At 36.8% G+C, this 15,608-nt stretch overlaps 1 protein-coding gene across 6 annotated transcripts in view; it reads right to left on the bottom strand.

Annotated features, from left to right (window-relative positions):
- The window catches only part of LRBA (LPS responsive beige-like anchor protein), a 747,733-nt gene that overhangs the window by 202,084 nt on the left and 530,041 nt on the right, over window positions 1–15,608 (bottom strand). For all 6 annotated transcript variants that reach the window (XM_051819347.2, XM_051819345.2, XM_051819348.2 and 3 more), the window contains exons 41-44: window positions 15,120–15,237; window positions 11,935–12,037; window positions 5,224–5,339; window positions 628–740 (exon numbers count right to left, since the gene is read on the bottom strand). In XM_051819347.2, the coding sequence (XP_051675307.2) occupies window positions 628–740; window positions 5,224–5,339; window positions 11,935–12,037; window positions 15,120–15,237 (450 nt within the window). The remainder of the gene's footprint in view (window positions 1–627; window positions 741–5,223; window positions 5,340–11,934; window positions 12,038–15,119; window positions 15,238–15,608) is intronic.

Here is a 15,608-nt window from a genome sequence, read left to right as displayed (position 1 = left end):
AAATAGAGATGAAATCTTCAAGGCAGAGAAGCAAAGTTCTGAATTGAGAAAGATTTATTCTGCATTCAATAAGCCAAGAAAGACTTAAGCTGAAGTTATATAATTCAAAATGAAATTTAAAGAGGATCCATTTTGTTGCAGTAAGGAATGGATCAGAGAAGGCAAAAGGTAAGAGCTTGGTTAGGAGACCTGGTGCACTGTACAGCCCCTTTTCTTTATATAAGAGTACTGCCCACAGGGTGAGAAGAATCACGTTCTTAAATTTGTACTTATGCAATGCAAGAAATTTGTATCTGTTAAATAAAATTTTAAAAAAAGAGTACTGCCCATGATTTCCTTCATATGTTTCATCAAAGTCTAACATACCCCTAGAAGAAGTTGACATTGGGGCTGATATCTCTTTGAATACACATGGAAAAATAAGTGCAATAATGTGTTTAATTGTAATCAAGTTTTCATGCACACTAAAATTTTCAATTTGAGAATATTGCAAATTTAAAAGATAAGTATATTAAAGCTATAATTATATTTAAAAGATTTTTAAAGTTATATGAAAAGAACTAAAATAACTCAAATTTCTCTTTACATGCAATATAACTACATTTCAGATGATTCCTCAGACATTACCTTGGACAAATCTCTGAAGTTGCTTGGCAAGGTCAGATCCAGTTCTTCTGATTCATAGTTAGTGATGACCCAGGGAAACACTGGATACTGATTCAAGTCATTGTAACTCCGTCCTAGTATGGGGAAACACAGTGATTTAATTTGGAATTAAAATGAAATGATAAACAAATTAACAAGTGATTTCTAAAAACACAATCCAAGTAAATGATGAGGTATCCATCCACGTCTGCACTGCAGTTTTCTGGGTGGCACTTTAGGGAGGCAACAGAGTGGATGACATCACTGTTTCTGGAGTCAAAATGCTGGTGTTTAAATCCCAGCTTCATTATTTAAGTCTATAACCTATTTTTAGTTACATTTAAAGAGAATAGACTTTGATGACTAGAATATAAAGGAGACAAGCATATTAGTATTGTTTGAATTCCTTTCTTATTATGCATTCAATCACCTACATTTCTCTCTCTCAAACATACTCTGAGGTTGTTATCAATACACAAATGAATGTTCAAGTAGTTTTCTATAGATATTCTTGGTATCCAAGCTTTTTAATGATCTTTTTTTCCCTCTAACTTTCCATTTACTCTATTCACTGGGCTTGAGGCCTATCAAGGTAACAGAATTCTTCTTTGACCTGGAAACAATCTTAGAAAACATGAATAATAGGACAATTTTAATCCAGAGTTAATTATATCATTTTATATTTCTGTCAATAATTTTAAATTCTCCCAGAAAAAAACAACTAAACTTAGCAGGAAAAGGCAAGAGCTTTTTTGATTCCTCTCTTTTCCATCTACCTCCTTTTCCTTCTGATTTAGAAGTGGGTGGGAGGGACGGTATGTGGGGGAAGCCATTGTAATCCATAAATCGTACTTTGGAAATTTATATTCATTAAATAAAAGTTAAAAAAAAAAGAAGTAAACAGTAAAATCTTTATTATGTCCCATCTGCTTAAATAATCTGAAACAATAAAAAGTTTATTGTACCTTGAAAACAGAGTATATACCAACGCAGTGAGATTAGATTTTTAACTAAGTTAAACTCAAAATATAGCTACTGAATGCCTATTAACTATCATTTGAGAAATATGTCATAACATCATAAAAACGTATGGGTTGTGCAGACAATAAGGTAAACCAAGTCATTTTTAAATTTTTGTTTTGCTTTATTTTTAAAAAGATTTACTTATTTATTATCTACTTGAAAGGCAGAGTGACAGAGAGATAGACGGACAGAGATCTTCCACTCACTGGTTCACTCTACAAATGCCCACAATAGCTGGGGCTGGACCAGGATGAAAGCAGGAGCCAGGAACTCAGCCCATGTATACCAGGTGGGTGGCATGGACCCAAATACTGCTGCCTTCTAGGGTGTACATTAGTAGGAAGCTGGAGTCAGAAGTACAATCAGGAACAGAACCCTAGGCACTCCAATAGGGATGCAGGCATCGCAGGTGCTGTCTTACCCACTGTGCCACAGCTTCCCCAAATTTAAGCCTTTAATTGTGAGGCCCTCAACTTCAGTCTTCATAACACTCCATGTCTCTTCTCCATTTCCCTAGCAGGGTATTTTTTCTTTAAGAGAACGGAGTTTTGGGTTTTGTTTGTTTGTTTGTTTTTTAAAGGAGAGAAAGGGAGGGAGTGGGAGGGGGTAGAGAGGGGAGAGAGAGAGAGAGATCTTCTATCCACTGACTCACTCTCCAAATAGTTGCCAACAGCTAAAGCTGTGCACTCCAAAGCCAGGAGCCCAGAGCTCCATTCAGGTCTCCCATGTGGGTAGCAGTGTCCCAAGGACTTGGGTCATCTTCCACTGCTTTTCTCAGATCCATTAGCAGGTAGCTGGATTAGAAGTGGAGCAGCCAGGACTCATACCACTACTCTGAGACGGGATGGAAGCATTGCAGACAGCATCTTAGCTTGCTGCACCACAATGCCAACCCATCAGTGGAGCTCTTGAACTTATCTCTCACATAACTGGAATTGTTTCTCTTCATCTTTCTCTCTCTTTCATGGCTTCTTCCCACTGTCCTAACCCATTCTCTCTTTAATATCACATTTAAGAAAACTGTAATCTACTTCTGAAGTTTCTATGTCACCTCAAACCATTCAATTCTTTATCCTCAACCTTCTAGGCTTGTGTTGAAAATGAACCCCTATGAAGTAACCAGTAGGTCCCAGAAAATCCCTCCTCTTTCTCCCTAACCTCTCTATGACATTTGACATAGCTGAAAAATACCTTATGTGCTCTTTGCCCTTGCCTCTCAAGAAATGACTATGGGGGCTGGTGCTGTGGAGGAGTGGGTAAAGCCACTCACATCCCATGTGAGTGCTGCGTGGTGTCCCAGCTGCTCCACTTCCAATCAAGTTTCCTGATAATGGCCTGGGAAAGCTTGGAAGATGGCCCAAGTGCTTGGGTTCCTGCACCCCCGTGGGAGACCCAGATGAAGCTCCTGGCTCCTGGTTTCAGTCTGGCCCAGGCCCAGCTGTTGTGGCCATGTTGGGAGAGAAGCAGCAGATGGACGACTTCTCTCTCTCTCTGCCTCTGCTTCTCCCTAACTCTGCCTTTCAGATAAATAAATAAATCTTAAAAAAAAGAAGAAAGAGAAGGAAAAGAAGGAGAAGGAGGACAAGGAGAGGAGAAAGAGAAGAGGAAAAGGAGGAGGAAGAGAGGGAGGAGGAAAAAGGGGAGGAGAGGGAAAAGCAGGAGGAGAGAGAGGGGGAGGAGGGGGGACGAAGAGGAGGAAGAGAAGGAGAAATAATGACTATGGAGGAGGAGGAATAATAATGACTATGTAAACTCTAGGAACACTCATTCTTTTCTCTTTACCGATTTCTCTCTTCCTTCTTCTGTCTTCCCACACACGAGAGATTCCCTCAATTTTACTTCATTGCTTTCTGTATTATTTGCCTTGGTGCTCCCATCCTTTTTGTGACTTCCTTTCTATGCAGATGAAGTCCAGTGTCTTAACTCTAAGTTCTGAATGCTGTTTGGCCAGTGCTCCCAAAACTAATTACTGATGCTGTAACCTGGAGGTCTTGGCAGCACAAAGATCCACGTTCCTTAGACACAGTGTTCTAACTTCTTTTTCAGTTAATGGCACCACCTTTCTTGCAGTGATTGGAGCCAGAACCCTGGAAGAATTCTCTGATACTTTCTGTTCATTCCTGGCTACATTCAGTCAGCTGCAGAGTGAATGGTTGGTGCCCTGTGAATTTTTGTAATTGAGGCCTTCCTTTAAATTCCCACTGCCATCTCTCTAATGCGGGTTTATTACTTCTTATATGTAACAGCTTCCTGATTTTGTTCTCTGCTTGTCTTCTCCACTCCAATTTGTCTTATGTACTGCTTCTAAGTTAATTTTTTATAAAGTTATAATAGCACTGATGTGCTCAAAAACTTTCAAAAGTTTCCCAATGAGTGGACTGCTAACCCCTCAAATTGGCATAAAATCTTTCACAGTATGTCCCCACACATGATATTTTTCCTCAATATATGTTTGTGAATATATACTTATATATCATTTTCTCATTATATCTTTATAAATACATACTTTATGTATACACAGACACATACATACACAAACTATACTATTTGTTCTCTAGGTATACTTTTGTTTTTCCCAGTTTTGAATGTTTGCTTATGCTTTCACTTTACATGGAATGACTTCTAATTCCCAACCATCTTTTCTGCTAGTTAAAGAAATATCCAGCTGTTGAAATCTTTCCTTATTTTTTCCTTATTCCTACCAACTGGCTGACAATATTTTTTCCTTCTCCCTGCCTTTAAACCCACAACACTCTCAACCTATATCTTTCTGCTCTATAATCATGTAAACAACATGGACATACTTAACTACCTTGAGGTTTGTACCTCAAATGTAAGCCATGTTAGTTGTTGAAATGAATCTGAAATGTCTCAAAAATACAAATCCCCATTTTCTTCAGCTGTCACAAATGAAAAGTAATGAAAAATTTCTCCTCTTTATTTTCTTTTGAGATAAATTATTTCAATAGGTAATTTTCGATTAATCACAATATTACAGAATTTGTGCAGGGTCATTTGATCTTTACATCTGCATACAAGGTACATAAGAAAGTTTGTGGAAAATGGAATTAAAAGGTAAGTTTGAGTGTAAAAATTTTTGAAATACATGCATAGTTCTTTTCATGATATGTATATACATGAGCTTTTTGAAGATACCTAATATATGAATTATAGTATTTCTTTAAGTTATTTTACTCAAAATTTTATTTTTCTATGTTGTATTTCATTATTTCACCATATAACACATTTCTAAGTTATTAGTAGGTTCTTAGGATTTTTATTCCTACTATTTCAAAATGAGACCAATCTTACTATATCAAATAACTTACATTTTCCTTTTATCTTTGGGAAAGACTTTTTATGCTTATTTTAAATTTCTTTCAAGTAGTCAAGTGTTCACATATAAAATGAAAATTCTATTATCAAATATTTTGATAAGGTAAGCTAGTAGTAATACTAACAATAAAAGTAAGCCACTTGTACTAGTACTCAAAATAATATATCACAATTAATCATTTACTGTTTGAAATAAGTCAGTGTGTGAAGTGAGATTACCTGCTATTGTGTTGAGAAACATCAAGTATTCGAAATTTGAAATCTCTCTGTGTTGCCACCGCTGGGTCATATTAGAAGCTTTGAAAAGTTGACGTGGACTAGCTAATGAAATACGCCTACAAGAAAAAGAATCCAACATACAGTAAATTTAAAGATTAATTATATCACAATAATAAATCATGAATTATCTGTGCTTATTCATTCATAATGAAATCTATAATTTTAAAAATTCCTATTCATGTTAGACTAATGAATACTGGAGACATTTCAATCTACATTTAACAGTTAACAAATGATTTGGACCAGCCACAGGTCTATTATAAATATTCATTCATTCAGGTAAGCTGTCATTACAATGTCATTATAATATCCAGGTTCCAACAAGGTTGATTAATAGTGGTATGATTAATAATTCACTGATTTACTGACATAAAAAAGGAATTACAGTAATTGTGAAATACATATAAAATTCTATTCATGTCTTTATCAATTTTAATAGTCATATATTAAAGACACATTTGTACCAAGTAAATTTTAAGATTATATTTGCATATTGTTACTGCAAGGTAAAAGAGAATCCTAAATTATTTAGGTATCTACTTATGGGGTGACATAAACTACTGAGTTTCTAAAATACAGCTTAACAGAAGACTACGTTTTCTAAGTTCTCTTAAGGGAATATAAATACTAATGAACACAAATGATCAATATTGAACAGTAGGAAATAGGTGGCAGAATGAATTCTGACATTCAAACTATATAGTCTCAGAGAACTATGTGGTCACAATTATTTTTAACACATGGAAACAATGACTATATTGTTAAAAGATTCATTGAGGTACAATTTACACGCCATAAAATGTATCCATTCTAAGTGTATAATTCAATGATTTTTCTTAAAAAATTTTCTAGATTGTGCAGTTATCACCACAATCAACTTTAGAACATCTTCATCACCACACAACTTGCCTTGTATCTACTTACTATTAATCTCCAGTCCTACCTCCAGCTCCAATTAACTATCAATCTATTTTCTGTTTGGATAAACCTGCCTTTTCAGAACACATTAGATAAATAAAATTACTCATTAGGTTGCCTTCTGTGCAAGGCTTCTTTCACTAACCACAACAGTGTTGAGTTCCATCAACATAGCATGGATTGTTGGTTCATGTCTTCTTAGTGGTGAATAGTAATTCTTCATATGAATATTGAATAAATCATATTTTGCTTATCTAATGATGGACATTTAAACTGTTCCCAGTTTTTAGTTATTATGAATAATTCTACTATGAACATTCACATACATACTTTTGTGCAAACATACATTTTCATTTCTTTTGAGTGGATGCCTAAGTATAGAGTTTCTGTGTTGTGTGTTAAGTTAAACTTTTTGAGAAGCTGCCAAATTGTTTTCCAAAATATCTAAACCGCTGGACAGTCTAGCCAGCAATGTATGAAGAAATTACCACAATGTTTGCCAAAACTTACTATTTTATATATTTTCATTATAGCCATTCTAGTTGGTATGAAATGGTATCTTCTCTAGTTTTAGTGCCCATTGTTGAGCATCTTTTCCTGTGATTACTAATTTTTTTATATTCTTTGGTGAACTGACTATTCAAATCTTTTTTTACATTCTAGATAAAAGGTTGTGATGGTTAATTTTGATGTTTCAACTTAACTGTGTTAAGGGATACCCAGAGATCGCTGGTACCTCATTATGTTTGGACAGGCTGTGAGCATGTTTCCAGAGAGATTAGCATTTGAATCAGTTGCCTGAGTGAAACAGATTGCTGTCCCCACTATGGGCACCTTTCAGTCTTTTGAGGACTGAACAGAACTAAAAGAAGGAAGGGTGAATTTCCTCCTTTCATTCACCTACAATATCCATCCTCTCCTACCTTTAGACAGTGGAGCTCCTGGTTCTGGCCATCAACTCTTCCCCTCCCCCAACCCCATTCTCAGGCATTCTGGCCTTGGACTTGGCCTTTGGGTCTCCCTGCCCATCCTAGCATCATAAAGCTTTTCTCCTATTTTTTTTTAGATATCTTATAGTTTTAGCTCTTATATATATGTAAATGACATGTATTGAGTTCTTATATACAGCATGTTTTCAGCATCCAAGCTTTCCTATATGTGAACATCCATTTTTAAATGTAAATCCATTTTTAAATGTATCAGTACCATTTTTAAAGATTATTCTGTTCTAATTGAATTGTGCTAGCATCTTTGTAGAAAAACAACTGAGAATATTTTTGTATTTCCAGTTCTGTTCAACTGATTTACTGCTTATCCTTGTATAAATCTCAAACTCTCTTAATTAGTGCAATTTTATGGTAGGTTTTTAAATTGGGTAATGCAAGTCCTCTAATTCTGTTCTTCTCATCCCATATGGTCGCTGGGTTCTAGTCCTGGTTGCTCCTCTTCCAGTCCAGCTCTCTGCTGTGGTCTGGGAGGGCAGTGGAGGAAGGCCCAAGTGCTTAGGCCCTGCACCTGCATGGGAGACCAGGAAGAAGCACCTGGCTCCTGGCTTCAATTGGTGCAGCACCGGTTGTGGTGGCCATTTGGTGAGTGAACCAACGGAAGGAAGACCTTTTTCTCTGTCTCTCTCTCTCACTGTCTATAACTCTACCTGTCAAAAAACAAAAAAGAAAGAAATGGTTTATATTTTCATTTTACAAATCTTATACTTCTTTTGTGATCTCTGAATGAAGATTTCTTTTTCTTACTTTCCAATCTGGTTTGCTTTAATTTTTCCTTCCCTTACTTCTGCACATTCTTCCTTGATGCACATGCTGAAATTTCTGATAACATGCTGACTAAAAATGGTGAGAACAGAGGATATTTTTGTCTTCCTGAACACAGGAGGAAAACATTTCAGCCTTTCAACATTAAGTATGATGTATGCTATGGGAATTTTGGGTAGATATTTTTTAATGCAGGGGGCAGGGAGGAGAAGAGGGGAGAGAACACTCCCATCTGTTGCAATGGCTGGAACAGGGCTAAGCCAAAGTTGGGAACAGGGAACTCAATCTAGGTCTCTCATGTGAGTGACAGGACTTAACTACTACAGACCTCATTTGCTGCCTCTCTAGGTCTGTATTAGCAGCAAACCAGAAACAAGAGCCAGAGCTGGGAATTGAACACAGGCACTTTGAGGAGGGCCATGAGTATTTTAAGCCATGGCTTAACTGCTGGTCAAACACCTGCTCCTGGCAGACTATTTTATCGGTTTATGGAAACTCCTTTCTATTCCAGTCAGTTGAGAGTTTTAATCATGAATGTGCACCAAATGCTTTTTAGTCCGTGGAGATAACTGTGTGGTTTTTGTCCTTTATTCTATTAAACTGGTCTACAACATAAATTGATTTTTCAGATTTTAACCAATCCATAGTACCCTGGTGAAATTTATATGGCCACTATATAATCCCTTTTATAAAATGCTTTATTTGGTTTGCTAAATTCTATAAAGGATTGTTGTATCTGTTCAGGAGGAAAATTGGCCTATAGTTTTTTCTTGTTTGTTTTCTTGTGTTTGTTCAGCATTGGTATTGGAATGATACTGGCCTCACAGAATGAGTTAGGAAGTGTTCTTTCCTCCTCTCTATATTCTTGATGAGTTTGTGAAAGACTGAAATCTTCTATTCTTTAAATATTGATAGCATTCACTAATAAAGCCATCTAGTCCTGGGTTTTTCTTTATGGACAGTTTTTTTGTTTCCTCTACTTATTTAAAAGACAAAGAAACAGAGAGCTTCTGCCCCATTGTCTCTTGGATCACTTGCTCTGCAGGAAGCCAGCTGCCAGGTCTTGCTGACAGACACAGAGACTGATGTGAGGGACTGAGGCCTACTGCAAAGGGGATTGTGAGTGACTCATCCTGGGAAGTCTTCCAGCTCAGGCTGGATAGCTCCCACCAAAATGTTCACTGCTACTTATACATGAATAATTTGAAATAAACACGCTAAAACTATCTCAATTCAAGGCAAAATCAGCTATGCTAAAAGTAAAATATAAATTTCCACTTCTAATATGTTTCTATCAGTAGGAAAATTCTAGTGTCCTCACTCTTTCCATTCCTTAAATTAGTTAACTAAGTTGTATTGATGTTCATTCACTCAATACCTATTATGAGAGGAAATAGAGTTTCTTGGTTGCCAGGAGCGTGGGGATAGGGAAATGAGGAGCCATTGGCCTAAAGGCAGCATGAGACTATAGCTCATAATCATAATATCTATTATATACTTAATATCTGCTAAGAGAATAAATTGTATGTGTTCTTACCACAAAAAAATGTTATTGATGTGAGGTGACAGACATGCTGACAAACTTCACTGTGGTAATCATTTTCCAATGTACAAGGTTACTTAAAAAGTTTATAAAAAATGCATATTATGAAAGGTTTACATATGGATTTCAAAATTTTTCACACTAAAATAAACTTACTTTCTAATTCCATTTTCCATAAAATTTTGAAGTATCCTTGTAAAATTCTTCATCATAGTCTCATATGATCCTTTCTATTTCTGTGGTATCTGCTGTAATATCCCCTCTTTCAGTTCTGATTTTATTTGAGTCTTCTCTCTTTTCTGTTCTAGCTAAATATTTGTTGATTTTTATTTACCTTTGCCAAAAAATGACTATTAGTTTCACTGATCTTGTATACTTTTTTCTAGTCTCTACTTCATGTATTTCTGTCCAGATTTTTATTACTTCTTTCTTTGTATTAACTTTGAGCTTAATTTGTTTTTTAAAAATTTTTAAACCCTTATACTCAAGTCCTATTAAATGGAAAATACAATCCAAAACTCTGGTTATGAGTGATCCCAATTACACCATTAAAAACGTTTAGGAATAAAAATGTTTTCAATTTAATAGTAACAGTGGGATTAAGGATAACTTTTAAACTACAACATAAAAGCATATAAATCATAAGTGATTAAACTTAATGAATTTTCATAAAATATACGTGAGTAACCATCATCACACTCAGGAAATAGACCTTCAGCAATGTTTCAAAAGTCTTCTTATGTCCCCACTCAAAAATTACCACTCATATAAGGCAGGCACACGGTGTGGCAGTTAGACACTGCTTGGGATATCGATATTCCACAAGAGTGCTTGGGCTAAGTTCTAGCTCTTCTCTCAATGCCAGCTTCCCATTAACACACACCCTGGAGATCACAAATAATGACCCAAGTCCATGGGACCCAAATATCCATGTGGGAGGCACAAAGTGAGTTCCAGGCTACCAGCTTTGCCTTGGCCTACCCTGGCCTCCCCATTACAAATATCTGGGAAATGGGGACAGTGCTGTAGTATAGTGGGTAAAGCCGCCACCTGCAGTGCCAGTATCTCATATGGGTGCCGATTTGAGTCCTGGCTGCTCTACTCTGATCCAGCTCTCTGTTATGGCCTGGGAAAGCAGTACAAGATGGCCAAAGTCCTTGGGCCCCTGTACCCACATGGGAGCCCTAGAAGAAGCTCCTGGCTCCTGGCTTCAGATCAGCTCAGCTCCAGCTGTTGTGGCCATGTGGGGAGTGAACCAGCAGATGGAAGACCTCTAACTCTCCGCCTCTGTTTTACTCTGCCTTTCAGATAAATGAATAAATCTTAAAAAAAAAAAAAAGTATCTGGGAAATGAACAAGCACATTGAAGATACCTCTCTGTTTCTGTCCCCCTCTCTCTGTGCCATTCAAATAAAATTAAAATTAAAAAACTAAAATAAAAATTACCAATCGTAAAAAATAATTGGGTTCCTGGACAACTAGCACCAGAGATTAGTTTTAAGTGGTTTTGAATGTTATGTAAGCAGAATCATTTGTCCTGGCTTTCTGGAATCATTCATCCATGTGGCTGCATGCAGCAATAACTCATTCATTTTTAATGCTGCATATTCCATGCTATGATTATACCACACACAATTTACTTATTCATCATTTTGTTGGTCGACTTTTAGGTCACTTCTAGGTAGATGCAATCCATGAATAATGAGCATTTTTATATAAGATTGTGGTTAATGTATGTATATATTTCTGTTGGACCTTTTCCTAGAAATAAAATTGTTGAATAATAGGGTATATGTATGTTCAATTTTACCCAGTATTTCCAAAGAGTTTTCCCAAGTGGCTGCACCAATTTACACCCACGTCCCCAGAAGTATATGAGAATTCTGGTTGTTCCACATCTAACCTAACCCTTGCTATTGTCTCTCTCTTTCTCATTTTGGCCACTGTGTTGAGAACACAGTAACATCACACTACATTTTTAATGGCAAAACTCAAAAGCATATATGAATTATTTGGACATGAGTAAAAATATACATTGTGATATATTATAATGCTTTAAAGATAATAACTTTAAAATGTAAAAAGTTAAATTTTCCCTCAAAGAGATAAAACATGTATCTTATGAAATGTCTTTATCTTAGTGCTGGGAAAGCTTTGAGACCATTTTATGTAATGGTTACTTGTTGAGCACATACTCTGTGCTGGAGACTCTCCTGTAGACACTGCAATTCAGTTGACTCAAAATAAAACTTAGTACATTAATCATTATAACTTACCATGAAGTATAAAACAGGTCATGCATTTCAAAATAAACAGGAGTATTAATGCATATTAGCATTAATAAAATATTAATAGGCTTTTATAAGAATATTAATACAGATTAGTTTCATGTTTTCATGATTTTCTCATATAAAACAGTACCTTGTTTGAGGCAATCCAAAACTGGTTCCAATTCCGACACGTGGTAGATAGTTAACCACTTTCTTTACTGTTGCAGGGTCTGGGAAGTTGAACATTACAGCAACTATGATAGATAATATTTAAAAATTAGAACACAATCTGATTTCCTTTAAGAAAACTGAATTTCTAGACTAACAAAATATGTACTCTTAGTTCAGAAATCTATTAAACAAAATTCTATTCCTTTTATTACAGTGTATGCCAACTTTTAGTATTAATATGCCAGAGGTAATGTTCATTTCACTTATAAACTCCTTTATCATAAATAGTTCCTTCTCTAGATACTCTCTGAATTTCTAATAACTACTGTTGTATTAAAGTGACATGAAGTTGAGATTATCTTGCTATAACTTTGAATCTACAAAACGGAAGTTTGGCAAGTCAAATATGTTTATAAATTTTTAGAAAAAAACAACTTAAAAGTTTAAGTTTATGTAGTTAATGTAGCACCAAAAAAACTACAGATATAGCTGCAAAATCATCAGTTATAATTATTTCCAACAAAGAAGAGAATGAAAATAGTATCTTTACACTGCACAAGGTTTACACTTCAAATTTCCATGTGATTCAGGGCAATGCATTTCCCGAGGAAAAATTCTCTCTCCACGGTTAGTAGTCAAATTTAAATGCTTTCTAACCATTTTCATTTCAATAATTATACATGCATGAGAATATTAATAGGGGCTGGCACTGTGGCATAGTAGGCTAAGCCTCCGCTTATGGCGCTGGAATCCCATATGGGTGCCTGTTCAACTAAGTCCCAGCTGCTCCACTTCTGATCCAGCTCTCTGCTATGGCCTGGGAAAGCAGTTGAAGACGGCCCAGGTGCTTGGGCCCCTGCACCCATGTGGGAGAGACAGAAAAAGTTCCTGGCTCCTGGTTCCAGCCGTTGCGGCCATCTGGGGAGTGAATTAGCTCATGGAAGATCTTTCTCTCTATCTCTGTCTTTCTCTCCCTCACTCCATAACTCTAACTCTCAATAAATAAATAAAATCTTTTAAAAAGAAGCAAAAAAAAAAAAATTAAGCATTTCAATGTTAATTTAGGACAGTTATTTATAAATCTTTATTCATTTTGAAAAACACAAAAATAAAGCTATAAAATTATGAGAAAAGAATTAGAAGGCATTAACTTGATAAGTCTTGAGAATTTAATTATATGATAATATCAACATCAGAAGCACAAGTGCTCATCCAGAGGAAGCTCCTCTCTCTCTAGTTAATAGTCACCAATGTTGCTGAAGCCTTTAAACAATGGCATTACCAATATATTGCAGATAAGTAAGCAACAGATAATTCCCTAGGCACCTATAAAATATTTACTCATTTACATAAGCCTTCTTTATAAATCCACTATTACATTGAATACAGGGGGGAATCTGAAGGAAAAAAAACCATCAGAGGTTGTGGCAGATGACTGAGGACATGAGGAAAAGGCAACAGAAACACACACCAAGGGAGCAAGTGTGCATCAGAAATCCCAGGCAGGGAAAATGAGTGCGGATGAGCAAGTAATACGTATGTAAGGCTGCAACCCCTCTGGAGTAAGAAGAGTGCAGCCCGAACTAAAGTGCTAAACATTCTCTTGATTTTTTCCTCCGAAGAACAATGTCTGCATTAGGAAAAAGAGGCATGAGCTGGGGAGGAGAAAAGCATCCTTCCCTAAAGAAATTTTGTATTCCCAAAAGATGTGTATTTTCATAAAAGAAAAAAAAAAGTAGGGGCCAGCATTATGGGCCAGTGGGTAAAGCCACCACCTACAACACTGTCATTCCACGTGGGCACTGGTTCATGTCCCAGTCGCTCCACTTCCGATCTAGCTCCCTGCTAACAGACTGAGAGGAGGAGCGAAGGATGGATCAGGTGCTTGGGCCCCTGCTACCCAACGGGAGACCTGGAGGGAGCTCCTCGATTCTGGCTTTGGACTGGCCCAGCCCTGGCTGTTGTGGCCATATGGGGAATGAACCAATGGATGGAAGGTCTCTCTCTCTCTCTCTCTCTCTCTTTCTCTCTCTCTCTCTGTATGTGTGTGTGTTGTCTCCCTCTCTATCCTTGACTTTCAAATAAATAAAGTGTGCATATATATATGCTGTCATGTGTAGGTTAAAAAATAACTACAGGAAGAATAAGAAACCATCAACTTACAAACGCACAGGTAAACATACAATGTACTGCTAGGTATTACACAATGTCCCTTGCATGCCTCCACTCATACCCAATGACATGCCCTTCAACTTCAACTTGTCATCTTGCCTTGTTGTAATGAATTTCAACAAGTTCCACTCTAAACTCGAAAACTGACTTTTTAATTTGATAAAATTTCTCTTTTTTAAAAAAAGATTTATTTATTTATTTGAAAGAGTTACACAGATAGAAAAGGAGAGGCAGAGCGAGAGGAGGTGGGGGAGGGGGTCTTCCATCCACTGGTTTACTCCCCAATTGGCCACAACGGCAGGAGCTGAGCTGATCTGAAGCCAGGAGCCTGGAGCTTCCTCCTGGTCTCACACGCAGGTGCAGGAGCCCAAGGACTTGGGCCACCTTCTACTGCTTTCCCAGATAATAGCAGAGAGCTGGATTGGAAGTGGAGCAGCCAGGACTAGAACCAGCACCCATATGGGATGCTAGCATTGCAGGCGGCAGCTTTGCCCACTACACCACAGCACCAACCCCTTGATAAACTTTCAAGAATGATATAATGCAAAGCAACCAAGACAACCCAGTACTATTTTCTGATGGTCCCTTTATAAATAATAATAGACAAAAGATCAAATAAATGTATCTGCTTATCCTCTTCTGCCTCTAAATTGCAGCCACCTTCCAGAAGCAGCTTAAGCATCAAAGCAAAGCCAAAGACATCAAAACTCTACAACTCATTAAGTGGACATTTGTTCCCAATACTTATAAAGTGTTGCACAATTAGTGATATGGCCAGGAAAAAAAAAAACAGAACTACAAATGAGCCTACAAAAGATCGGGGGGGGAACCACAAAGTGCATGTGGTAAAAGAACAGAGACGAGTGTCGCAGAGGGTAGAGTACATCACACTATCTAAACAGCAACAACACAGCATGCTCAAAAACAAAAATCCTATAGAGACGGAAGTTAGCTGGGTTAGCTGGTTAACAATGCACTTCTGCAGCATATTACCTCTGTTTGCCATAAAGATCTCCAGGGCTGTATTTTGCAAAAGATAACGACGAGAGAAAATTGATCGTATCTCTGAGAACAGCCATTTTCCATGCAGCCCTTCTGTATATGCCAGAATCTAGTGAGGAGAAAACAATGCCACGTAAGTGATGAGGACTAAGGCAGAAAAGGCACCATTAAGAACAGTCATTTCTACAAAAATGAATTTAACAGCTATTGTAACAGTTTGCAGAGAAACTGAGAAAATGTAATTTATAGGAAAATATATTTAATGAAAAGCAGTATAAAATTATAAAATATAAAATAATAAATACAGATTGGGACTTTTCTTATTTTCTAAAGATTTATTTATTTGAAATGCAGAGGTACAGAGGTAGAGAGTAGAGAGAGATTTTCCACTCAATGGTTCACTACCCAAATGACTGCAATGCCCAGAGCTGGGCTGGTCCGAAGCTAGGAGCAAGGAGCTTCTTCTAGGTCCACCATGTG

The sequence above is a fragment of the Oryctolagus cuniculus genome, chromosome 8 (assembly GCF_964237555.1).
Source record: "Oryctolagus cuniculus chromosome 8, mOryCun1.1, whole genome shotgun sequence".
Taxonomy (NCBI): Eukaryota; Metazoa; Chordata; class Mammalia; order Lagomorpha; family Leporidae; genus Oryctolagus; species Oryctolagus cuniculus.
The sequence above is the reverse complement of the archived record's forward strand: the minus strand, read 5'-3'. Positions and strand labels throughout refer to the sequence as shown.